This window comes from Bos grunniens, chromosome 20 (genome assembly GCF_055505025.1).
Source record: "Bos grunniens cultivar Pamir isolate PY7600 chromosome 20, Bosgru_T2T1.0, whole genome shotgun sequence".
NCBI lineage: Eukaryota > Metazoa > Chordata > Mammalia > Artiodactyla > Bovidae > Bos > Bos grunniens.
Genome location: NC_141184.1, coordinates 39,146,039 through 39,173,570, shown reverse-complemented (window position 1 = coordinate 39,173,570; position 27,532 = coordinate 39,146,039). Strand labels below are relative to the sequence as shown.

At 40.6% G+C, this 27,532-nt stretch overlaps 1 protein-coding gene across 2 annotated transcripts in view; it reads left to right on the top strand.

The window, feature by feature from the left end:
• OXCT1 (3-oxoacid CoA-transferase 1) overlaps positions 1-27,532 on the top strand; it is a 163,261-nt gene that overhangs the window by 17,906 nt on the left and 117,823 nt on the right. For both annotated transcript variants that reach the window (XM_086361574.1, XM_086361573.1), the window contains exons 4-7: positions 11,302-11,437; positions 14,242-14,391; positions 20,971-21,077; positions 23,701-23,761. In XM_086361574.1, coding sequence (XP_086217700.1) covers positions 11,302-11,437; positions 14,242-14,391; positions 20,971-21,077; positions 23,701-23,761 — 454 coding nt within the window. The remainder of the gene's footprint in view (positions 1-11,301; positions 11,438-14,241; positions 14,392-20,970; positions 21,078-23,700; positions 23,762-27,532) is intronic.

The window sequence follows — 27,532 nt, the reverse complement described above, 5'->3', positions numbered from 1 at the left end:
AACATATTTTGAGAGATCACATTCACAAAACTTTTATTACAATATGCTGTTAAAATTGTAGCAGCAGCTGTTATAATTGTTCTACTTTATAATTAGTTATTATTAATATCTTACTGTGCCTAATTTATAAATGAAACTTTCTCATAGATATGCATGTATAAGAAAAGAAGATACCTATGTATTGTTGTTTAGTTGCTAAGTTGTATCTGACTCTTTTGTGACCCCATGGACTGTAGTCCACCAGGCTTCTTGGACCGTGGGATTTTCTAGGTAAGAACACTGGAGTGGATTGCCATTCTCTTCTCCAGGGGATTGTACATAGCATCTGTAGGGTTGGTACTGTCTTGGCATGTATCCTTGGTTAAGGGGACATGCCTGTATGTACCTGTACATGAGATTACAATGCTGTTACTTGTATATACTTGTGTATGTCTTGTTTTATTGCATTTTGCTTTATTGCATTTCACAGACATTGCACTTTTTACAAATTGAAGGTTCAGGGCAGCCCTGCATTAAATAAAACAAGTGTATTGGCTCTATTTTTCCAATAGAATTTGCTCACTTCATGCTTCTGTCACTTTTTGATAATTTTTGGAATATTTCAAACTTTTTCATTATTATTATATTTGTTATGGTGATCTGTGATCAGTGATCTTTTTTTTAATTTATTTTTTAATTGAAGGATAATTGCTTTACAGAATTTTGTTGTTTTCTGTCAAACATCAACATGAATTAGCCATAGGTATACATATGACAGTGATCTTTGATGTTATTATTGAAAAAAAATTATGACTTCCTGTAGGTTCAGATGATTGTTAGCATGTTTTAATAATGCATTTTTTTTAATCACTGTGGCTTTCATTTTTTAAAATTTTTACTGGAGTACAGTTACTTTGCAATGTTGTTACAAAGTATTTTTAAATTAAGGCATTGACATTATTTTTAGGCATAATACTATTGCACACTTAACAGACTATAGTATAGTATAAACATTTATATGCACTGGAAAACAAGAAAATTTTCAGGACTTGCTTTATTGCAGTGTTTGCTTTTCTGTGGTGGTTCGGTGAGGTATGCCTGTAGTTCTGTACTGCTCAGGTATAGGAATTCTCTGGGGGTCCAGGAGCAGTTTTTCATTCTGAATAAAATTTCTGGTTTTGCACCAATGGTTTTGAACCCAGAGATAAAGGCAAATGACTCCTTTGCTGTGCCATCTTATTTGTCAAGATAGCTACAGCTCTGAGAGCTCTAAAGGGCTTGAAGGGGAGATCTCGGCTGCCTTGGCTGATCATGAACATTTCCCCCAAGATTAGGTTATTTGGTTTGGGAAGGGCTAACCACTTCCTCCTTTCCTGCCAGAGATGCTCAGAGGGCTCAAACAAACCTTGTGCTACTGTACAAAAAAGATCTTCATGACCCAGATAATCACTCACCTAGAGCCAGACATCCTGGAATGTGAAGTCAAGTGGGCCTTAGGAAGCATCACTATGAACAAAGCTAGTAGAGGTGATGGAATTCCAGTTGAGCTGAAAGATGATGCTGTGAAAGTGCTGCACTCAATATGCCAGCAAATTTGGAAAACTCAGCAGTGGCCACAGGACTGGAAAAGGTCAGTTTTCATTCTAATCCCAAAGAAAGGCAATGCCAAAGAATGCTCAAACTACAACACAGTTGCACTCATCTCACACGCTAGTAAAGTAATGCTCAAAATTCTTCAAGCCAGGCTTCAACAGTACGTGAACTGTGAACTTGAGATGTTCAAGCTGGATTTAGAAAAGGCAGAGGAACCAGAGATCAAATTGCCAACATCCACTGGATCATGGAAAAAGCAAGAGAGTTCTAGAAAAAAACATTTATTTCTGCTTTATTGACTATGCCAAAGCCTTTGACTGTGTGGATCACAATAAACTGTGGAAAATTCTGAAAGAGATGGGAGTACCATACCACCTGACCTGCCTCTTAAGAAATCTGTATGCAGGTTAGGAAGCAACAGTTAGAACTGGGCATGGAACAACAGACGGTTGCAAATAGGAAAAGGAGTACGTCAAGGGTGTATATTGTCACCCTGCTTATTTAACTTCTATGCAGAGTACATCATGAGAAATGCTGGGCTGCGAGAAGCACAAGCTGGGATCAAGATTGCAGGGAGAAATATCAATAACCTCACACATGCAGATGATACCACCCTTACGGCAGAAAGTGAAGAAGAACTAAAGAGCCTCTTAATGAAAGTGAAAGAAGAGTGAAAAAGTTGGCTTAAAACTCAACATTCAGAAAACAGAAATCATGGCATCTGGTCCCATCACTTCATGGCAAATAGATGGGGAAACAGTGGAAACAGTGACACCCTTTATTTTTCTGGGTCGAAAATCACTGCAGATGGTGACTGCAGCCATGGAATTAAAAGATGCTTACTCCTTGGAAGGGAAGTTATGACCAACCTAGACAGCATATTAAAAAGCAGAGACATTACTTTGTCAACAAAGATCCATCTATTCAAAGCTATGGTTTTTCCAGTAGCCATGTATGGATGTGAGAGTTGGACTATAAGGAAAGCTGATTTGAGAGAATAGCATTGAAACATGTATATTATCATATGTGAAATAGATTGCCAGTCCAGGTTTGATGTATGAGACAGGGTGCTCAGGGCTGGTGCACTGGGATGACCCTGAGGGCCTGGATGGGGAGGGAGGGGGGAGGGAGGTTCAGGATGGGGAACACATGTACACCCATGGATGATTCATGTCAATGTATGGCAAAAACCACTGCTGCTGCTGCTGCTAAGTCGCTTCAGTTATGTCTGACTCTGTGTGACCCTATAGACGGCAGCCCACCAGGCTCCCCCGTCCCTGGGATTCTCCAGGCAAGAATACTGGAGTGGGTTGCCATTTCCTTCTCCAGTGCATGAAAGTGAAAAGTGAAAGTGAAGTCACTCAGTCGTGTCCGACTCCTAGTGACCCCATGGACTGCAGCCTACCAAGCTCCTCTGTCCATGGGATTTTCCAGGCAAGAGTACTGGAGTGGGTTGCCATTACCTTTTCTGGGAAAAACCACTACAATAAGCCAGAAGGAAAAACACCAATACAGTATACTAACGCATATATATGGAATTTAGAAAGATGATAACAATAACCCTGTGTACGAGACAGCAAAAGTGACGCTGATGTATGGAACAATCTTATGGACTCTGTGGGAGAGGGAGAGGGTGGGAAGATTTGGGAGAATGGCATTGAAACATGTAAAATATCATGTATGAAACGAGATGCCAGTCCAGGTTCAATGCACGATACTGGATGCTTGGGGCTAGTGCACTGGGACGACCCAGAGGGATGGTATGGGGAGGGAGGAGGGAGGAGGGTTCAGGATGGGGAGCACATGTATACCTGTGATGGATTCATTTTGATGTTTGGCAGAACTAATACAATTGTGTGGAGTTTGAAAATAAAATAAAATTAAAAAATAATAAAAAAAATAAAGTAATTAGCCTCCAATTAAGAGAAATAAATTAGTTTAAAAATGAAAAAGCTGAGCTCTGAAGAATTGATACTTTTGAACTGTGGCATTGGAGAAGACTCTTGAGAGACTCTTGGACTGCAAGGAGATCCAACCAGTCCCTCCTGATGGAAATCAATCCTGAATATTCATTGGAAGGACTGATGCTGAAGGTGAAACTCCAATCCTTTGGCCACCTGATGTGAAGAACTGACTCATTTGAAAAGACCCTGATGTGGGAGAAGGGGATGACAGAAGATGAGATGGTTGAATGGCATCACGGACTCAATGGACATGAGTTTGAGCAAGCTCCAGGAGTCAGCGATGGACAGGGAGGCCTGGCGTGCTGCAGTCCATGGGATCACAAAGAGCTGGACACGACTGAGTGACTGAACTGAACTGAACTTAACCACTTCCTGGGATGTGCACTTGGACTTCCTGCTCAGCCCCTTCAAGATTTCACTTGTCTCATATAACTATGTCATGTATGTGTACCTGGTAAGTGACTTCAGTTGTGTCTGACTCTTTGTGACCCTATGGAATATAGTCTGCTAGACTCCTTGGTACATGGCAATTTTCCAGGTAGGAATACTGGAGTGGGCTGTCATGCCCTCCTCCAGGGGATCTTTCTGACCCAGGGAACTAATCCATGTCTCTTATGTCTCCTGCATAGGCAGGCCAGTTTTTTACCACTAGTGCCACCTGGGAAGCCCCTCACTATGTCATAAATTAACCTTATATCCAAATACAGTTCTTCCTCCATTTACAGTGGGGTTAAATCCCAATAAACCCATTCTAAAGTGAAAATATTCTGAGTCATCAGTATATCAGTACACCTAACTTACTGAGCTTTGTAGCTTAGCCCACCCTGCCTTCAACGTGCTGAGATTTATATTGGCCTACAGTTGGGCAAAATCATCTACCACAAAGTTTATTTTGTAATACAGTGTTGATTAGCTCATGTAATTTATTGAATACTGTGCTGAGAGTGAGAAACAGAATGGTCCTATGGGTACAGAATGGTTGTAAGAGTACTGGTTGTTTACCCTCATGATTGCGTGGCTGATGGAGCTGTGGCTGCCTCTGCCCTGTGTCACGAGGATGTCGTACTGCAGATCGCTAGTCTGGACAAAGATCAAAATTTGAAGTATGGTTTCTGCTGAATGCATATGACTTTCACACAACCGTAAAGTTGAAAAATTAAGTCAAACCATTTTTAGTTGGGGATCATTTGCACTACATTTTCTTTTGTTTTAGTACCCTTGATATTATTACAGTACATATAAAATTATAAGCTTTTATTATTGGTGGTTTAGACGCTAAGTCGTGTCTGACTCTTGCGACCCCATGGACTGTAGCCTGCCAGGCTCCTCTGTCCATGAGATTCTTCAGGCAGGAATACTGGAGTGGGTTGCCATTTCCTTCTCAAGAGTATATTCCCGACCCAGGGATCAAACCCAGGTCTCCTGCATTGCAGGCAGATTCTTTACCAACTGAGCTATTAGGCCACTGGTGAAAGTGAAAGTCTCTTGGTTGTGTCTGACTGTTTGCCACCCCATGGACTATACAGTCCATGGAATTCTCCAGGCCAGAATGCTGGAGTGGGTAGCCTTGCCCTTCTCCAGGGGATTTCCCAACCCAGGGATTGAACCCAGGTCTCCTACATTGCAGGTAGATTCTTTACCAGCTGAGCCAGCCACAGGCAATTGTGGCTATAATTGAGATGAGTATATTTAAATTGAGAGTAAAGAAGAGAAATACTGTTTGGAAAATAGTTGCAACTTCATTTTTTAAAATTAAATTATAGTTGATTTATAATATTATTACTTACAGGTGTCCAGTAAAGTGATTCAGTTACACATCTGTGTGTGTGTGTGTATATATATATATGTATATGTATATACATTTTTTTCAGATTCTTTTCCCTTGTAAATTATTATCAGATATTGAATATAGTTCCCTGAGGTGTACATTAATACTTTGTTGTTAATTCTATATATGGGCATCCCTGGTGGCTCAGATGGTTAGTAATCTGCCTGCAATTCAGGAGACCCGGATTCAATCCCTAAGTCAGGAAGATCCCTTGGAGAAGGGAATGGCTACCCACTCCAGTATTCTTGCCTGGAGAATTCCATGGGCAGAGGAGCCTGGGAGCTATATATTTATATACACATATATATATTACTTTGCCAACAAAGGTCCGTCTAGTCAAGGCTATGGTTTTTCCAGTGGTCATGTATGGATGTGAGAGTTGGACTGTGAAGAAAGCTGAGCGCCAAAGAATGGACGCTTTTGAACTGTGGTATTGGAGAGGACTCTTGAGAGTCCCTTGGACTGTAAGGAGATCCAACCAGTCCATTCTGAAGGAGATCAGCCCTGGGATTTCTTTGGAAGGAACGATGCTAAAGCTGAAGCCCCAATACTTTGGCCACCTCATGCCAAGAGTTGACTCATTGGAAAAGACTCTGATGCTGGGAGGGATTGGGGGCAGGAGGAGAAGGGGACGACAGAGGATGAGATGGCTGGATGGCATCACTGACTCGATGGATGTGAGTCTGAGTGAACTCCGGGAGTTGGTGATGGACAGGGAGGCCTGGCGTGCTTCGATTCATGGGGTCGCAAAGAGTCGGACACGACTGAGCAACTGAACTGAACTGTATATATATCTATATTCATCTTTTTCAGATTCTTTTCCACAATAGGTTATTATAAGATATTGAATATAATTCCCTGTGGTATACAGTAAACCCTTGTTGTTGAGTATGGGATTAAGAAATACAAACTATTTTATATATGATAGTGTGTATTTCTTAATCCCATACTCCTAATTTATTACCCTGTCCCTTCCCCATTTGTATTATTTTTTAGATTCCACATATAAGTGATATCATATAATTTTATACTTCTCTGAGTTACTTCACTCATTATGATAATCTCTAGGTCCATTGATGTTTCTGCAGATGGCAATATTTCATTCTTTTTTATGGATGAGTAATATTTCATTATGTATAAGAGTTGACTCATTGGAAAAGACTCTGATGCTGGGAGGGATTGGGGGCAGGAGGGGAAGAGGACAACAGAAGATGAGATGTCTGGATGGCATTGCTGACTCGGTGGACGTGAGTCTGAGTGAACTCCGGGAGTTGGTGATGGACAGGGAGGCCTGATGTGTTGTGATTCATGGGGTCGCAAAGAGTCGGACACGACTGAGCAATTGAACTGAACTAAACACACGTATACACTATATCTTCTTTATCCATTAATCTGTTGATGGATACTTGGGTTGTTTTGATGTCTTGGCTGTTGTAAATAATGCTGCTGTGAACGTTGAGGTGCATGTATCTTTTCAAATTAGAGTTTTCTTCAGATATATGCCCAGGAGGGGTGTTGCTGGATCATACGATAACTATTTTTAGTTTTTCAAGGAACTTCCACACAGTTTTCCATAGTGGCTGCACCAATTTACATTCCTACCAACAGTGTAGGAGGGTTCCGTTTTCTCCATATCCTCTCCAGCATTTATTATTTGTAGACTTTTTGATGATGGATATTCTGACTGGTGTGAGGTGATACCTCCTGATAATTTTGATTTGCATGTCTCTAGTAATTAGTGATATTGAACATCTTTTCATGTGCCTGTTGGCTGTTTGTCTTTTTTGGAGAAATGTTTATTTAGGTTTACTGCCCATTTTTTGATTGGATTGTTTGGGTTTTTTGATATTGAGTTGTATCAGCTGTTTGTATAGTTTGTAAATTAACCCCTTGTTGATTGCATCATTGGTTGCAATTTCATTATTAGAGTTTTATTTTGACAGTTTATTTTAGAATTGTCAATGAGATTTCAGAAAATGAAATTTCACATTCAGAAAATGAAAAATATTTGTAATACATTGATGTCTTCCATGAAATACACATTTGTGGACACGACTGAACGACTTTATTTTCACTTTTCACTTTCATGCATTGGAGAAGGAAATGGCAACCCACTCCAGTGTCCCTGCCTGGAGAATCCCAGGGATGGGGGAGCCTGGTGGGCTGCCGTCTATGGGGTCACACAGAGTCGGACACGACTGAAGCGACTTAGCAGCAGCAGCAGCAGTATACCTCTCTAATGAATTCTTGGCCTTAGGCTTCTTTTAACCATTAAAATGTTTTAACATGAGTTTGTGGTGCTGTAGGAGAAAGGTCAGATCTCTCTTCAGGTATGCTAGAAAAAATTGGCTACTGAAGGCGCTGCTGCTGCTGCGTCGCTTTAGTTGTGTCCGACTCTGTGCGACCCCATAGACGGCAGCCCACCAGGCTTCCCATCCCTGGGATTCTCCAGGCAAGAACACTGGAGTGGGTTGCCATTTCCTTCTCCAATGCGTGAAAGTGAAAAGTGAAAGTGAAGTCTCTCAGTTGTGTCTGACTTTAGCGACCCCATGGACTGCAGCCTACCAGGCTCCTCCATCCATGGGATTTTCTAGGCAAAAGTACTGGAGTGGGGTGCCATTGCCTTCTCCGACTAAAGGCACTAAGTCAGATAATATCTTTGAAAGTTCATTCAGATTATCTTTAATACCAGAGAGCTTCAAGATGCTTTAATATGTGTGTTTCTCTATTAGGAATATAGTAGATTTTTCATTAGCAAAAGATTACATATGTCTTTCTTTTTTCTTGTGTGAGGCCTTGCCCTTTTCACTTTTTTATTATTAGTGTCTGATACACAGTAGATAAGGGGTACATGTTTACTGAATTTGTGAACTGGAAAGTATATGACAGAAAAGACACTCTTTTTTAAGATTTATTTGTTTATTTTATTATTATTAGTCTTTTGGCTGTGGTGGGTCTTCATTGCTGCACGAGGGCTTTCTCTAGGTGCAACAAGTGGGGGCGGCTCTTTGTGGGCTGTGGGCTTCTAATTGTGGTGCCTTCCCTTGTGTGGAGCACGGGCTCTAGGCATGCAGGCTACAGTAGTTTCTGCACATTGGCTTCAGGTGTTGTGGCTCTCGGGCTCTAGAGCACTGGCTTGGGAGTTGTGGCGCATGGGCTTGGTAACTCTATGGCATGGGGGAATCTTCCTGGGCCAGGGATCAAACAGGTGTCCCTTGCATTGCAAGGCGGATTCTTAACCGCTGGACCACTAGGGAAACTAGGAAAGACACTCTTATAAGCTATATAACAGCATTTTTTGAGGCATAAACACTAAATTTGTACCTGGTCAGGTGGTAACCTCAGCTGAGTATCTTAAGCTCTGCTGGGTTGCTATGCCAGCTTGCTAGTCCAGAAATAAACCAGTAGCTAAATACACATGGTGTCCAGAGCCAAGATCAACAAATACAGAGAGGTTATCTCCAGAGATAAGTTCAAATGTGTAATGGGTTGGAAGACCACAAAGAGATCAATGAAAGTGTGGTTGGAAAAATTCCCAAGTCAGTGAATGGCCAACTGTATTCTGTTTTATGGTATGGACCTCTGTACTTGGAGGGAATTTCAGATTTTTTAAAACTACAAAGCAAATGGGTTATATCCACATTCATGGATTATTTTACTATATACAACTTTACAACTTTATTTGGACAGGGCTCCAGAGGATATCAATGGTATTGTTATATGAGATAATTGAGAGAATTTATTAAAGAGACTCTTTTTAAAGGAAGAGTCAGGGCTGAGGGAAGGCAAACATGAGTATTGAAGAACCTTAGAGTTAGTAACAGTGGAGAGCTGTTACACCAGCCCTGGCCCTGACGGGGCGAGGGGATGGGGACTGTTAGAACCCAGAAGAAAGTCTTATGGAGAGGGCTATCCAGTGTGCTGCAGGTGCCAGGGAGAGAACTAAGGGAACAGAAGTCCTGACATCATTCTCCCCTCACTCCCCTGATCCTCCTGGTGGTGCCTTTGATTGGCTGGACCCAATCAGAAGTGGATGGACTCAATCAGAAGCCAGAGGGCAGGGGACCCCATGATTCAGTCTACACAGGGCAGCCACCCTAGGTGTAGGGCAGACTGGAGGTTGAAGAATGGATCTGGAGGAACACATAGCAAATATCCAGCTTGAAGACTTAATGATTTTCATTTTTATTACTAAAGAGCCAGTGAGGAGGGGAAAGTGAAACCAAGCAATAAACTCATTTGACAGATGTCAAGAAATGTTTATGTAACAAACCCTATATGGGGAAAGAGTTTCTGAGAGAGATGGAAAGGCCAGTGTAAGGGCCTCCATGCACAATGCCTGGTGTATTTGAGGAACTGTAAGGAGGCCTGCAGAGGCAGAGAATTGAGCAAAAAGAAGAATGGGAGGAGTGAGGTCAGAGGTGTAAAAGGACATTTCAACCCATCCCAGGGGGCCACTCTAGAGAGAGACCTTTACTTTTACTCTGAATGAATGGGTACAACTGCAGGGTTTCAAGCAGAGCAGTGACATGATCTGATATATTGTAGTTTGGGCTATCATTTTTTGAGTAGATCATAGTGGGCCGGAGTGGAAGCAGGGAAGGTTACTGTGATATCCGGGCAAGATATGGTGCCAGTTCCAGAAAGGGAATGAGAAATGCTCAGATTCTGGGTGGATGCTGAATGCAGAGTAAGGATTTTCCAGAAGAGCTGACGTGGAACCTGTGTGTCAGGAGTCACTCCCTGAGTTTTGTTCTGAAGATCTGTAAGATGGGGCTGCCATCAGGTGAGGTGGAGAAGGCTGTAGGTAGAGTTGAATTGAGGGGAATAGAATTGTTTACCCAAAGAACTGGGAAATTGTTTAATGTCTGGGTGTATCTGTGCGTGCTCAGTCATGTCCAACTCTTGCAACCCAATGGACTGTAGCCCACCCAGCCCCTCTGTCCTTGGGATTTCCCTGGCAAGAATACTGGAGTGGGTTGCCATTTGGGAGAAGGGAATAAACAGAAAGTGTAAAGTCTTGTGCATAATCCGTGTTCGGAGAGGCTTTTTAATGACTTGGAGCCTTCTAGTGGACAAGTATATTATTAATCTTCAGGGAATTCTCCCCACATTTCAAAACTGCATTCCTGAAAATACTTGCTATTTAGGCTTTAGTTTTCTTTGTAAGGGCTTCCCAGGTGGCTCAGTATTAGAAAATCTACCTGCCAGTGCAGGAGATTCAGGAGATGTGGGTTCGATCCCTGGATCAGGAAGAGTCCCTAGAGAAGGGAATGGCAACCCACTCCCGTATTCTTGCCTGGAAGATCCCATGGACAGAGGAACCTGGAGGGCTACAGTCCATGGGGTCACAAAAGAGTTGGACTTGACTGAGCACATAGGCAGCCAAGTTTCTTCAAGTAAGAATAAAATCTGCAAATATATAGATATATATTTGGCCACACTTCATGGCTTGTGGGATCTTAGTTCCCCAACCAGGGATCGAACGAACCCGGGCCACCATAGTGAAAGTGCCGAGTCCTAACCACTGGACCATCAGGGAACTCTTCTATGCAGCTATTTCCTTACACCCATGGTGAGTGGGAATTGTTATTAGATTCAGTATTGGAAGACTTGGACTATGAAACAGATCTATCAGAAAGTTGACAGGTACCTACCTGGACTGCTTTAAGATGTTTACTGTATCTGGACTGCCTGGGGAAGGTTATAGGCTTGGAAATGACACATTATGAGAATTAGGAAAGAATTAGGTGAGCGAGAATAACTACATGTTGGTATGAGAAGGATTAGGATGTGAAGATGAAGGAGGGAGAAAAGGAAGTTGTTAGGAGTAATGTCAGTGATTTGTCATATAAAATCTCAAGTTTCTGAATGTGAGGATGTTAGTGTTCCTTCGGATGTCCCTTTGATTGTAAGCTGCTTGTGTTTTCTTTCTAGGGTTGACAACTTTGGTTTGGGCCTTTTGCTTAGATCCAAGCAGATAAAACGCATGGTCTCTTCCTATGTGGGAGAAAATGCAGAATTTGAACGACAGTATTTATCTGGCGAATTAGAAGTAGAGCTGACACCACAGGTAAAAAAAAAAAAAGTGTTCTTTTTTTTTATTTTTAATAATACAAACTTATTTTGAAGTTTAGCTTTTTCCTTCTAGAAATTTCATTGTGTAAGAGAGGTAAGATAGAATGCTGTTTTGCCAAACCAAGAAAACTTATTTGTAAGTCACACCTCTTGACTGCTAGAGGACTAATGTTTTGTTACTATGCACTGTAAAAGAAAGTATTTCTAGTGAAAATTCCAGGCTTCAGGATAAAATGTTAAATTTGGCACTGAAATGTGAATTTCACTGTGGCATGCAAAAGCACTTGCTGAAATGTTTGAAGATTGTCCCAAAAGTCAATTCCTACTAATCATAGAATTAGAAACATATGCAGAATCTGGTCTTGCTGAGACGTATCAGGAAAATGAAGCCCATGGACGGGAGTGAAACTGTCAGCATCACAGACTAAATGCTGGGGGTCAGAGCCCAGGTTTCCAGGGAACTGAAACAAAGGAAGCAATGACTGCAGTTAATCTAGCAAGTTTCCACTCACTTTATCCACCATTTCCTTTCCTGTCTGATTGAAAAGTTTGTCATTGAGGAACCTTTTTGGCCAGTCCAATATAGTTAAAGGTCCCAGTTCAAGTAGACCCTTGTTTTCAGGTTGGGACAATATTAAACTCACCATCGTTAATATCCAAGCCTATTCTCACTACTGATTAGGCAGGCAGTTATTTAGTCTGAATATGATGTACTCATCTCACACGCTAGCAAAATAATGCTCAAAATTCTCTAAGCCAGGCTTCAACAATACGTGAACTTCCAGATGTTCAAGCTGGTTTTAGAAAAGGCAGAGGAAGCAGAGATCAAATTGCCAACATCTGCTGGATCATTGAAAAAGCAAGAGAGTTCCAGAAAAAAACATCTATATCTGCTTTATTGACTATGCCAAAGCCTTTGACTGTGTAGATCACAATAAACTGTGGAAAATTCTGAAAGAGATGGGAATACCAGACCACCTGATCTGCCTCTTGAGAAATCTGTATGCAGGTCAGGAAGCAACGGTTAGAACTGGACATAAACAACAGACTGGTTCCAAATAGGAAAAGGAGTACGTCAAGGCTGTATATTATCACCCTGCTTATTTAACTTCTATGCAGAGTACATCATGAGAAACGCTGGGCTGGAAGAAGCACAAGCTGGAATCAAGATAGCTGGGAGAAATATCAATAACCTCGGATATGCAGATGACACCACCCTTATGGCAGAAAGTGAAGAACTAAAGAGCCTCTTAATGAAAGTAAAAGAAGAGAGTGAAAAAATTGGCTTAAAGCATTCAGAAAACAAAGATCGTGGCATCTGGTCCCATCACTTCATGGCAAATAGATGGCGAAACAGTGGAAACAGTGGATGACTTTTTTGGGGGGGCTCCAAAATCACTGCAGATAGTGACTGCAGCCATGAAATAAAAAGATGCTTACTCCTTGGGAGGAAAGTTATGACCAACCTAGACAGCATATTAAAAAGCAGAGACATTACTTTACCAACAAAGGTCCATGTAGTCAAAGCTATGGTTTTTCCAGTAGTCATGTATGGATGTGAGAGTTGGACTATAAGGAAAGCTGAGCCCCGAAGAATTGATGCTTTTGAACTGTGGTGTTGGAGAAGACTCTTGAGAGTCCCTTGGACTGCAAGGAGATCCAACCAGTCCATCCTAAAGGAATCAGTCCTGAATGTTCATTGGAAGGACTGATATTGAAGCTGAAACTCCAATACTTTGGCCACCTGATACGAAGAGCTGACTCATTGGAAAAGACCCTGATGCTGGGAAACATTAAAGGCAGGAGAAGGGGAGGACAGAGGATGAGACGGTTGGATGACATCACCAATTCAATGGACATGAGTTTGAGTGAACTCCAGGAGTTGGTGATGGACAGGGAGGCCTGGCGTGCTGTAGTCCATGGGGTCGCAAAGAGTCGGACACGACTGAGCGACTAAACTGAACTGAACTGAATATGATATAACTAGACTGTATGTTAGGGGGTGTGTCAGCAAGTGTTTAGGGCCAGAGTTATTTCCCAGTAGGAAAACTGGGTGGAAAGGCAGGTGGTGGTGAGAGAGCAGCTGGGGAAATTAGATTTGAAATGACTAGTACCTAAAAGGGAGACAAAGTGATCAGAAGAAGATACAAAGACATTTTTCATACAGCTGTTCCTACTCTTAAACGAAATTTGGATTTCTCTTGGCTTTTTAAAAACCGGTTTAGCTTTATGTTGTAGTCTTTGTCGTTTGTATTTTTCCTTAATTAGATAACGTAGTAGATAAAATACTTAAGAGAAGGTTTAGAATACACTCTAAATAACTGGAAATTTTACATTATTATTATATAATCATGATATTGTTATTTATGATAAGATTCAGGCTGTACCTACATGTAGTACACAGTAAAACACGATATTTTATTGTATGTTTTTAAATGTATACAGTTAAAGTTATATACTTCAGATTTGAAAATTGATTTAAAAATATTACAAATAGACTTGTAAAATATGTTGAGAAACCAGTGGAGACATGGAAACCGAGAACATGAGTATACAAATAAGCAGTTCCATTACAAATTAAGGATTAAAAATAGAGAAGTTGTTGTCTAGAGAGTCAGTCATTGTTTTGCATTGATCTTCTAGCCTGCAGTGTTAGTGAGGTAGACCAATATGCACTGCTAGGGGTGGTTTAGATGGATAAACACCTAGAGAGCAGGGACCGTGTGGCTAAGTATTTGTGTCCGCAGACAGAAGTGTGCTTAATGGACTTTTGATGCAGTGTTGTTTGCTTGCTTGTAGGGCACGCTTGCAGAGAGGATTCGTGCAGGTGGGGCTGGAGTTCCTGCATTTTACACCAGCACAGGGTATGGGACCCTGGTGCAAGAAGGGGGGTCACCAATCAAATACAACAAAGATGGCAGCATTGCCATTGCCAGTAAGCCGAGAGAGGTAAGATGCACGGATTCCAGGTGGGCTCATTGGGTAAATAAGTATAAAATCATACCTGGGTGAGAATAAAACACATTCGTTCAGTAACATACATATGCTAGGTACAATTTCTAGCTAACACTGAACATCTGCTAGTAATTAAAGTCACGTAGAGGAACCAGAATAAACAAATGAGAAGGAAAACTAATCCATAGAAATGAGAGTCAAGATTAGTTTTATGGTAGGTTTTAAGAAATTTAGGAGTGTGTATAATTGCTGATTATGTTTACGTGGAAAATAAAATACAGCTACTTTATTTAATACCATAATATGTATAGTATTAAACCCTTCATGTTCAGGCCCCTTCTGGACATGATTGAAGAATGGAAAAAAAGCTAAAGAAATCACAAATTTGTCTATAATCTTAAAAAACAGAGAATGGTTATAAATATATAATATGAGTAGAATAAATACCAAGTTTATATTATCTTCTTTATCCTTCATTTTTTACACTGGACACATTTGAGCCTTAGACTGAATAACTTCGTTTTATTTAAAGTGCTGGATAGGATGGAGTATCTTTATACTAGGTAACTTTCCTCACACATTAGAAAAGAATAGAACTCTAGATACAGGTATTTGAGATATTCAGGAGCCAGTTTTAAAAATGACACAGGCCAGTATTTCATTGCTGTATTTTTGGTATCTTTCCCTTCTCTCTGCCCACATGGCTCATGAGAGTTAACAAAAGTCATGGACTGCTGAACTTATCTCTAGGGAAGTGAGAACTTAGTATATCAAGGGGTCTTGTCACCTTTCTTCGTATAAGGATGTTAGCTGTGCCCCTTGGGGTTGTGAGGGGAGATAAAGGTCATTGCTCTCATCCCCCTGCTGTCCCATGCTTGTCTCCAGCAGCGTCCTTCATCTTTACCTGTGCCTTTTCTGCTTAGGGTTACCTATATTGACTCAAAGTTTTTGTTAACGATTTTTATACTCTATCTTTGCTTCTTGCCTAATTAGGTTTAAAAAGTTTTCGCAAAGAAAAAGACAGGAACCTAATTATTAAGATGGATCCTAGTTAATGTAGATTAGGATAGCCAGCAAAATCTGGTGAATGCTTTGAGAACTTGCTAGAAGTTACATCATTAACTCACCCTGTGAAAACAAAGGCTAGACTAGAATCTGTCCTGAATGCCTGGGTTCATTTCAGCCTGGAGTCAGGTGTAGGCATCTAGCAGTTTTGTGATTTTGTCTGAATCCCGAGGAATACAACAGATAATCTCTAGAAATGATTCTTGTTAGCCAACTTTATTTTCCTTGATTATGGTGGGAAGAGGAAATGAGTGAATTCCTTGGATTAGTGATAGTTATTTGAGGTCCTTCTGTTTGCTAAGCACTAGTCCAAATGTGGTGGAAAAAGGGGTCCTTTAGGCCAAGTCCCCCTGTAGTGGGGGATCTGACAAAGAATGAAGAAACAAATGCAAAATGTAAGAAATCAAGTAGGGCAAAGGCAGAGAGGGTGCTGAGTGGCCAGGAAGGTGTGTTCCAGGCTGGGTCAGGGGAACCTCTCTGAGAGGTGATGTTTGGTAGAGACCTGAATAAGATAGGAGAATGAGCTGGGTGATGATTGTAGGCTGTGCTCTAGTCAGAAGAAAGAGAAAGGACATGGTCCTTGGCAGGCTTGCTGAGTGTGTGCAACAGCAGGGCAGTGAGACTGGAACAGAGTGAACGAGGCAGAGAGTGGTAGGATTGGAGATTGAAGAGAGGCAGGAGCCAGGTCACATGAGCTTGGGCTTCACTGAGAGTGGTGAGGGGTTGAGAGTGTTGAATAGAAGTGGGAGAGTGATGGGACCTGAGCTACATTTTGGAAAGATCACTGTGGCTTTTGGGAGTGGGTTTTTTGTCAGAGACCCAGAAGCAGAAGCAGCGAGAGAGATGAGGGACTGTTGTATTAATACTAATCCAGTTGGAAGTAGAAGGCAGTTTAGATTGAGGTGGTGACAGTGGAATTTGTGAGAAGTGGTTGCAGTTGGGAAATACACTGAGAGTAGAGCCAACACGATTTACTGAGTAAGAAAAGACACGAATCAAGCATGCTGCTTATTGAGATGGGCCAAGTATGAGAACTAACAAGGAGCTCTTTCTGGACTTGAAGTGTTTAAGAGATTCATTGGCCTCCAAGAGTAGCTACTCAGTAGGCTTTAAGTCAGCTCAGGGAGGGTTGAAAGCTGGGATAGGAACTTTGGAGGCATCAGCAAGTGAAATTCGCTCAGTCATGTCTGACTCTTTGCAACCCCATGGACTATACAGTCCACAGAATTCTCCAAGCCAGAATACTAGAGTGGGTAGTCTTTTCCTTCTCCAGGGGATCTTCCCAACCCAGGGTCGCACCCAGGTTCTCCCTCATTGTGGTCGTGTTCTTTACCAACTGAGCCACCAGGGAAGCCCAAGAATATTAGAATGGGTAGCCTATCCCTTCTCCAGCAGATCTTCCCAACCCAGAAGTGATCAGCACGTGGTGTTTAAAACCATGTGACTTGAGTGACGAGGGCTGGAGTGCAGAGAACACCTCTTTTGCGTTTAAGGGTTTAGAAGAGGCCTGGCATTTAAAGGTTGAAAAGAGGAAAAGAAGCAGCAAATAAAATGGGAGTGTCCAGTGAGTAGAGGAGATCCAGGGGAGGTGATTTGGAAGTTGGAAACTTTTACAAAGCAAGGAGTGATCAACTGTGTCAGAAAGTGAAGGAGCTGAGTAATAGGACTGGAAGTTGATCATTGCAGTTGAAAATGTGGAGGTCATTGGTGACCTTAAAGGGTGATTTTTTTGGAACAGAGGATTTTTCTGGAATGGTGAAAATTTGAATGGAGTGGATTTAAGAAAGGATGGAAGGATGAGGATGTGGAGACTGTGAAATGAGTGACTCAAGTGAATAATAGCTAGTTTGACAAAACCAATTCTGTCCCTGTTTTTAAATTTTAAAATAGCTAACACTTAGCAACTGCTGATGTGTAGCCCCTTTAGGAAGTTATATAATTGGAATAGAAAAAAAATGTCAGTGTTTTTACTTTGCCCTGAGTTGGCATTTGTTCAGATGTGTTTTTCTAGGTCTGCATGGAAAAGACTCAACTATCATCATTAGTGATGACTGAAGTTCTTAAGACTTAAAAAAACTAAGGCAGGAGGAGAAGGGGACAACAGAGGATGATATGGTTGGATGGCATCACTGACTTGACGGACATGAGTTTGTGTAAGCTCCATGAATTGGTGATGGACAGGGAAGCCTGGCGTGCAGCAGTCCATGGGGTCACAAAGAGTCGGACATGACTGAGTGACTGAACTGAAAGAACTATTGATGTGTATCTTACAAATATCCTTCATATAATTTATCTAAGTTCATATTAATATGATCCTCATTCATCTGTGATTCCCTAAATTCATTCATTTTTTCTGACATAATGTGTCATAATACTTTTAAGGAAACTGTTCTGTAAGAAATGATTTCTGTTTTAATGTAAATCAAAACTACAGTGAAGTATCACCTCACACCGGTCAGAATGGCCATCATCAAAAAGTTTACAAATGATAAGTGCTGGAGAGACTGTGGAGAAAAGGGAACCTATACTGATGGTGGAAATATAAATTGGTGCAGCCAGAGTGGAAAACAAGAAGTTAAACTAAACATAGTTACTGGTCATAATGGCCGTCATCAAAAAGTCTACAAATAATAAGTGCTGGAGAGGCTGTGGAGAAAAGGGAATCTATACTGATGGTGGGAATATAAATTGGTGCAGCCAGAGTGGAAAACAATCCCACTCCTGGGCATATATGGAAAAGATAAAAACCCTAGTTCAAAGAGATATATGCACCCCAGTGTTTTATAGCAGTATTATTTACAGTAGCCAAGAAACAGAAGCACCCTAAATGTCTATCAACAGGTGAATGGTTAAAGAAGATGTAGTGGATATATACAATGGAATATTGCTTAGCCATAAAAATGAATTAATTCCATTTGCAGTAACATGGATAGACCTAGAGCTAAATGAAATCAGTCAAATACAGAATAGCATATGCTGTCACATATGTGGAAACTAAAAGATTGATACAAGTGAACTTATTTACACAACAGGAATAGACTCACTGACATAGCAAACAAACTTATGGTTACCAGTGGGTAAAGTGAGGGAGAGATAAGTTAGGTGTTTGGGATTAACATATACACACAATTATATAAAAATAAGAACCTACTCTGTAACACAGGGAGCTTTATTCAATATCTTATAATAACCTATAATGGAAAATAATCTGAAAAAGAATATATGTATGTATACGTGTACATGTGCTGTGCTTAGTCACTCAGTCATGTCTGACTCTTTGTGATCCCATGGACTGGAGCCCACCAGGCTCCTCTGTCCATGGGGATTCTCCAGGCAAGAATTCTGGAGTGGGTTGCCATGTCCTCCTCCAGGGGATCTTCCCAACCTAGGGATTGAACCCAGATTTCCCGAATTGCAGGTGGGTTCTTTACTGTCTGAGCCACCAGGGAAGCCCAAGAATACTGGAGTGGGTAGCCAATCCCTTCTCCAGGGGAACTTCCCAGCCCAGGAATAGAACTGGGGTCGCCTACATTGCAGGCAGATTCTTTACCAGCTGAGCTACGCAGGAATCCCATATATATACATATATGGGATATCTGAATCCTATATCTGGGATTTGAATCACTTTGCTATATACCTGAAACTAATGCAATATTATAAATTAACTATGATTTTTTTAAAAAGTTTCTTTTTTTAAACCATAGTTTAAGAAAAGTATATGTACCCAAACTCTCAAAACTTTCTGTAAAATGCATGCAGTTTTTTTTCCACTAGGAGGCGCAGTAGGAATGAGAATGGACTTCAGCCTTCAAATGGCTTCCATCCCATGTGGTGATGGAGTGTGATGTTGATTTTGTTCCCTCTGTTTGTTTCAATTCCCAGAGCTAAGTCCCCATGAAGAAAAAGGGAACAAAATGCCACAGCATAGTTTTGCTTTATGCTTTTTCTCCCCATCTCTTCCATCTGGAGTAGAATTAAAAGTCAATAAACATAAAAAATCAATAACCTTCCATTAGAACAGTAATGACAGAAAAGAAGGTGTAGTAGAATAAAATATAATAGTCATAGTGGCCATCAAAAACCATGAAGCACCTGTGAGTAAACCTAGAAAATATATACAGAGCTTTTTTGGGGGGAATTGTAAAACTATTGAAGGAGGTAAAAGAAGACTTTAAAAAATAAAGGCCTATATTATGCTCACAGGTGGGATATGGCATATCACTTCTCTCCAGATTAGTCTATAAATTCTAGGAATCCCAATTAAAATCTCAGCAGATGATTATGAATTAATTAGGAGAGAGGAATGGATTTTTATAACTATTTTAGGTAGGAAAGTAATGCATTGCCTGTTTCATGCAACTATATAGTTTTTTTCTAGAGTGGAGGGAAACTGAAAGTGTTAGTCTCTCAGCCGGGTTGGACTCTTTGTGACCCCATGGACTGTAGCCCGCTGGCTCTTCTGTCTGTGAATTTCTCCAGGTGAGAATACTGGAGTGTGTTACTATGCTCTCCTCCATGGGATCTTTTCGACCCAGGGATCAAAGCCAGGTCTCCCACGTTGCAGGTGGACTTCCTACTGTCTGGGCCACCAAGGAGGCCATAGAGTGGAGGGAAAGAGGGGCCTTTTTCGTGTCAGTATGTAACTTATTCACAGAAATAGTAAAGTGAGTGCTAACACATGCAGTCTATACCATAAGCATGTAGAATTTTCAGTTCCTCGGAGTTACCAAGCTCTCCTACCACGGGGCCTTTGCACATGCTGCTTCCTTAGTTTCCTCTTCACCACTTTGAGTGAACCCTGATCCAGGGGTCCCCAGCCTCCTGGATCTAATTCCTGATGATCTGAGGTGGAGCTGATGTAATGGTAATAGAAATAAAGTGCACAATAAATAAAATGCACTTGAATCATCCCCAAACTACCCTCTACACCTGTCTATGAAAAAATTATCTTGCACGAAATCTGGCCCCTGGTGCCAAAAAAGGTTGGGGACTGCTGGCCAACACTGCTCATCCTAGAAGTCTCAGTTTAGATCTTCTCCTGCTTGCCCTAACTAGGCTTGTATCCCTTTTATCTGTCTCTGTCAGAGCAGGTGGGTCTTCCCAGGTGGCTCAGCAGCAAAGAATGCACCTGCCCCTGGGTTGGGAAGTTAATAGTTTAGTAAAACACATAAGAAAATAAGTAAGTTACACTTAGGCAAATAAGTAACTAGCAGGGCTTCTCAGGTGGCTCAGTGGTAAAGAATCTGCCTACCAATGCAGGAGACACAAGAGATGTAGGTTTGAGCTGAGGGTGGAGAAGATCCCCTGGAGTAGGAAATGGCAACCTGCTCCAGTATTCTTACCTGGAAACTTCCATGGACAGAGGAGCCTGGTGGATTACAGTATATGGGGTCTCAAAGAGTCAGACACAACTGAGCAACTGAGCACACACATACACACACATCAGAGCAGGTATCACACCCAACCAAGCCCTGTGCAGATCCTGACGATGCCCTTTGTCTCTTGCAGGTGAGGGAGTTTAAAGGTCAGCATTTTATCTTGGAGGAAGCAATCACAGGGGATTTTGCTTTGGTGAAAGCCTGGAAGGCAGACCGAGCCGGAAACGTGATTTTCAGGTAGTACAATGGTTTTAAAAAATGTTCAACGTAATGCCTGTTAGCAACTTTATGTTTCCGAAATCATGATTACAAAATGGATATCTTGATGTGTTTGGTATTTAAAAATCTATTTTAAAGATTGGTTAATATCAGTCACGTGTGTGTGTGTGTGTGTGTAGGTGTGCGTGTGTGTAGGTGTGTGCAGAACCATTGCTGTGTGGCCATGCTGGTTTGGTGCACTTGAGGACATCTGTTCTGACTGATTGGTGCCCATGGTGCACTGTTTGTTAACTATTTGAATCTATTCTAGTCTTGTATATAGTCGCATATACTTTTGTCCTGTGTAATTTAGTGGTGAAGACTAATTACCGTGTTGTGACATACTTAGAAAAGTTGACAAAAGCACACAATTATATTTAATTTTGACATCGTTATTTATATGCATTGTCTTAAAACACCTAAGTTAGTTTGATATTCTGGAAAAATATTGGTAATAACCATTTAGGTCAGTTCTTTTCTGAGCTTGTTGGTGTCTACTAGGAAATGCTTATAAAGATGATGTTTGGAAAGTTGATTAACATTAATAATGCCTAGCTTTCATTTTCATTATCTGGATGGCCACAGATAGATTAAGCCACTTAATGGATTTCAACATCTTTTGATTACGCTAAGCATACTAAATACCAAGTTTCAGTATCTTGGATTTAGGTATTATGTAGTTGTTTTTTGAAAATTGTGCCACCTTTGAATATACTCATAAAAGCTTTCAAAATGTTTGGTTTTGAAGACTTCACCTGTTAGGTTACCAAACTAGTTTTCTTTTTCATAATATGGTCCATTTCCTGCTTTTTGTTAGTGATTTTTAAAAAATCTTTACCAAATACAGCTTTGGTATGATCACAATTAAATTATCAGTGATCACTCTCATGTTACTGTTTCATTTCTGAAGATCTTATATGACATTGGCTTCCCTGGTGGCTCAGCTGGTAAAGAATCTGCCTGAAATGCCTGAGACCAGAGTTCAGTCTTTGGAATGGGAGGATTCCCTAGAGAAGGGAATATCTAACCACTCCAGTATTCTTGTCTGGAGAATCCCATGGACAGAGAAGCCTTGCAGGCTACAGCTCATGGGGTCACAAAGAGTGGACACCACCAAGTGACTAACACTTTATATGACATTAACTATACTGTATTTGAAATTTTTTTTGTTTGTTTGATTTTGTTTTTTTGATGGGGCCACAGCACTTAGGATCTTAGTTCCTTGACCAGAAATCGAATCTGTGTCTCCTGCAGTAGAAGTGCAGAGTCTTAACCACTGGACTGCTAGGGAAGTCCCCATATTTGGTCAGTTTTTGGTATTATAACTAGTTTTAGCAATTACAGAGGACATTGACTGCTATCTACCTTTATTTGACACCTTGGTGTAATGTTTTTGAAGCTAGGTTTTTTTTTTTTTTTGGAAAATTAATGAAATTGTATAGTAGCAAATGAAAATGAATTACTTAAAATATTTCCATGAGTTTATCCTGTGCTTTACTGCCTGTTGTCTAAAGACAGCACAAGAGCTATTCTGAGCACAGACTTTATGCCTATGGTTTCTGCTCAGTAGCCATTGAGCTTTGATGTGAAATGAGAGTGCTTGTTGCCAGCGGTCAGGTGGCCTAGATTCTTAAGATCCTGACTTCTAGGCTGACCTTCGCGTTGAGTGGGACAGCTGGTACAGAGGTCTGTCTAGGCCATTGGTAGAGTGGGCAGGCCCTGCATCCCTGCACCCCAGGCCACTCTGTCCTTGGAGCTTTTGATGCTGGATGTTTGATGGAATCCAATACAGTAGCTTGTGAAAGTACATAGAGATATTCCTCTCTCAAGGACACACCTATCCTTGAATCCAAGTGAAAGAAACATTACTAGCACAAAGGGCTGGTAAGACACAGCTGTGAATTATTCCTCTTTACCAAAGAATTTTTCCTTCCAATTTACACTCTCAGAAACAAGAACACATTTCAATTTTTATTATTAGAGTAAGTGCATAAATTTAGGAACTTGGGAATGCATAAGCATCAGCAAAATTGGCCCCCTCTTTTTATACCTCAGGGTCTGATGTGGAGGTTGTAGTTTCAAAAATTTCATTGGAAGTTGGTTCTCCAGAATGATCTTTATAAGTGACTCACAAATTACCCATGAATGTTCAGTTAATTTCAGCAATAGATGTCTCTTTAATAATGAGTATAATTATTATACCTTCTCAGATAAAGCACTTGCTACTTTTCTTAATATTTAACAAGAGCAAGTTCAGTGAAATATTTAACTATAGAAACAAAGTAGCATTTCAGTTAAAAGATTTAGAGAAATTAGACTCATTAATATCCATTTTATTTTTCTGTATATTATATGTTGAAAATGAAAAATAGTTCTTTCTCTTAACCCCATAAATATGATATGATTCCATTAAGTGGCCATTGCATTGTTTTTATATATAAAATAGCTATAATACTTACAGAAAATATGATATACTCTTTTAAAAAAATTCACAGAGTCTTAGATTGCAAAAATTCTTTTAATCTGTAATTAAAGCTGAGAGAGAGACTTCTTATTTTTGGCATTCTTTCAACACTTCCTTATTCCCTCACCCCTAATGTAGGAAAAGTGCAAGGAATTTCAACTTGCCGATGTGCAAAGCTGCAGAAACCACAGTGGTGGAGGTAAGAGAAGAGGTTATTTCTGATTTCCTAATGTTACTTTTTTAAAGTTGATGTTATGTGTTAGTTTAAGAAAAAGTACTGCAGTTCATTTGTTTTCATGAAGAGGGACAGTGACCATTTTTTTTCATTTTAGATGTTGAAGGATTCTATTTAAATATATGATAGTTGAAATTTTGCTGGAATTTGAGCTCTCTGGTTAGCTAGGATCTCAGCAGAATGCTCACTTTGGGAACCAAGCTATGAGGCTGACCAGCTCATGAAAGTTCTTTGGTACTTGAGCAAAGTGGACGTTCTTGGGTAAAATCTCAGGGATGAATTTTTCTAAACAGAATCCCAAGGAAAATAATAAGTTGTATCAGGAGAAGTTCTTTATCTCACTGTGACAGAAAGTGGTGATACTTTGCTCCTCAAGAAAGGAGGGTAATACAACTCATTGCTTTGATGTAGTTCTGTCTGGAACAGTTGAATTAATGCACTAACTGACTCTCCTTTAAACATCTCAGGGTTCGTTTGGAAGAGACTTGAATAATTCTAGAACGTGCCTAGGGTTAAAGCTCTGGGATAGAAATAGGTGCTTATACCAAAACCCTGCCATTTTGTGTGTATATATTGGAACTTGAAAGGAGACTTCAAAATAATTCATGTAGGCTTTGAGGATCACTTTGGAACCAGATTTTCATGGGATTTGAGATACATTTCCCCATGGGAGGGCTTTATAGGATCCCATCTTGGGATCTGGAAATGAGAATGTATGTTCTTGATTTTTCTTGTTATGGTACCATTGTATTTGACATCTTTTCATTCCTTCAATCACTTGGCCAAGATGATATTTCATGGAGGCAGTGCTGCTGTATTTTTGAAACAATCAAATGTTAGAATTCTCTTGAAAAGTACAGTGTATTATTATTTTACTAGATAGCCATAGTTTGGCTTCTTTTTTTTCCCCTCTTATGGAAGAATGGTTAATTGACAATATTTGAAGTGTACTATTTTTAAAGTGCTGGGAAATGTGGTACTTTCAACATTGGCAGGATGGTTTCTTTTGCAATGGCTTCAGTATATTTTCTGCGTTTAAAATGGATAATGTGATTTAATCTGTGCAGTTTTTTTTTCAATCGAATCATCTTAATGACTTTGCCTTTTCATACACCTGTAACGGTACTGAAAAAAGCCTATAACACAGCTTGAACTAATTGGTAGTTTAACTCTGTTGATTGTATGTACCTCTGTAAAACTGCCACAAACGAGTATTTTTTCTCTGAGTACTATGGGGTCAATATGCATTGTCCTGGGTGGTTTTCTTTCTTTTTTTCCCTTTTATAATCCAGTTCTTTTCAGCCAGTCTTATCTCTTCCAAAAGCAGGAAGTGAACCTCTAGTAGTTTGAGAGTTAATGAAGATATTTGAAAAGACGTTTGCTGTTGGCATAAGGGAAAGGGAGATAAAATCCTTTAATTGAGCCTGCAAATATGATAAAGGCTGCCTGCCCTCCCATGTACAAGAACAGACGTCTCTTATTCACAGCACTCTGTCCTGTTAGACTCACGTTAGGATCCCCTTCAATATAGTGCTGCTGACTGCCACTCCTAATTGATTATACCTGCACTGTCCAATATGCCAGCCAGTGCCCACATGCAACTTTTAAAATTTAAACTGTTGTTGTTCAGTGACTAAGTTGTGTCCAACTCTTTGTGACTCTACGTACTACAGCATGCCAGGCTCCTCTGTCCTTCACTGCCTCCCAGATTTGCTCAAACTCATGTCCATTGAGTCGGTGATGCCATCCAACCATCTCATCCTCTATCACCCCCTTCTCTTCCTGCCCTCAGTCTTTCCCAGCATCAGGGTCTTTTCCAGTGAGTCAGCTCTTTGTATCAGGTGGCCAAAGGATTGGATATTCGGCTTTAACATTAGTCCTTACAAAAAATATTTAGAGTTGATTTCCTTTGGGATTGACTGGTTTGATCTCCTTGCAGTCCAAGGAACTCTCAAGAGTCTTATCCAGCACCACAGTTCAAAAGCATTAATTCTTCAGCACTCAGCTTTCTTTATGGTCCAGCTCTGACATTCATACATGACTAATGGAAAAATGACAGTTTTGACTATATGGACCTTTGTCAGCCAAGTGATGTCTCTGCTTTTGACTATTCTGTCTAGGTTTGTCATAGCTTTTCTTCCAAGGAGCAAACGTCTTTTAATTTCATGGCTACAGTCACTGTCCACAGTGATTTTTGGAGCCCAAGAAAATGAAACCTGTCACTACTTTCCCCATCTATTTGCCATGAAGTGATGGGCTTGGATGCCATGATCTTAGTTTTTTGAATGTTGAATTTTAAGCCAGCTTTTTCACTCTCCTCTTTCATCTTCGTTAAGAGGCTCTTTAGTTCTTTTTCGCTTTCTGCCATTAGAGTGGTATCTGAGGTTGTTGATATTTCTCCCGGTAATCTTGATTCCAGCTTATGCTTCATCCAGTCCAGCATTTTGCATGATGTACTCTGCATACAAGTTAAATAAGCAGGGTGACAATACACAGCCTTGATGTACTCCTTTCCCAATTTTGAACCAGTCCATTCATTGTTCTATGTCCAGTCCTGACTGTTGCTTCTTGATCTGCATACAAGTTTCTCAGGAGACAGGTCAAGTGGTCTGGTATTCCCATGTCATGAAGAATTTTCCAGTTTGTTGTGATCCACACAGTCAAAGGTTTTAGCATAGTCAATGAAGCAGAAGTAGGTGTTTTTTCTGGAATTCCTTGCTTTCTTTATTATCCAACGGATGTTGGCAATTTGATCTCTGATTCCTCTGCCTTTTCTAAATCCAGCTTGTACATCTGGAAACTCTCAGTTCATGTACTGCTAAAGCCTAGCTTGAAGGATTTTGAGCATGAGAAATGAGCAGAATTGAACATTCTTTGACATTGCCTTTCTTGGGATCCATTCCTGTGGCCACTGCTGAGTTTTCCAAACATATTGGCATATTAAGTGCAGCACTGTCACAGCATCATCTTTTAGGATTTGAAATAGCTCAGCTGGAATTCCATCACCTCCACTAGCTTTGTTCATAGTAAGGCTTCCTCAGGCCCACTTGACTTTACACTCCAGGATTTCTGGCTCTAGGTGAGGGACCACACGATCATGGTTATCTGGGTAATTAAGATGTTTTTGTATGGTTTTTCTGTGTGTTCTTGCCACCTCTTCTTAATGTCTTCCACTTTTGTTATGTCCTTACTGTTTCTGTCCTTTATTTAAATTTAAAAATTTAAATTAATCTAAATAAAAGTTCAGTTTCTCTTCATTGGTTCCATATACTAGTGACTACTGTGTTGATCAACATAGATAAAGAACATGATCATCCCTGTAGAAAGTTTGATTCAGTTCAGTTGCTCAGTCGTGTCTGACTCTTTTCGACCCCATGAATCGCAGCACACCAGACCTCCCTGTCCATCACCATCTCCTGGAGTTCACTCAGACTCACATCCATCGAGTCGGTGATGCCATCCAGCCATCTCATCCTCTGTCGTCCCCTTTTCCTCCTGCCCCCAATCCCTCCCAGCATCAGAGTCTTTTCCAATGAGTCAACTCTTGGCATGAGGTGGCCAAAGTACTGGAGTTTCAGCTTTAGCATCATTCCTTCCAAAGAAATCCCAGGGCTCATCTCCTTCAGAATGGACTGGTTGGATCTCCTTGAAGTCCAAGGGACTCTCAAGAGTCTTCTCCAACACCACAGTTCAAAAGCATCAGTTCTTCGGAGCTCAGCTTTCTTCACAGTCCAA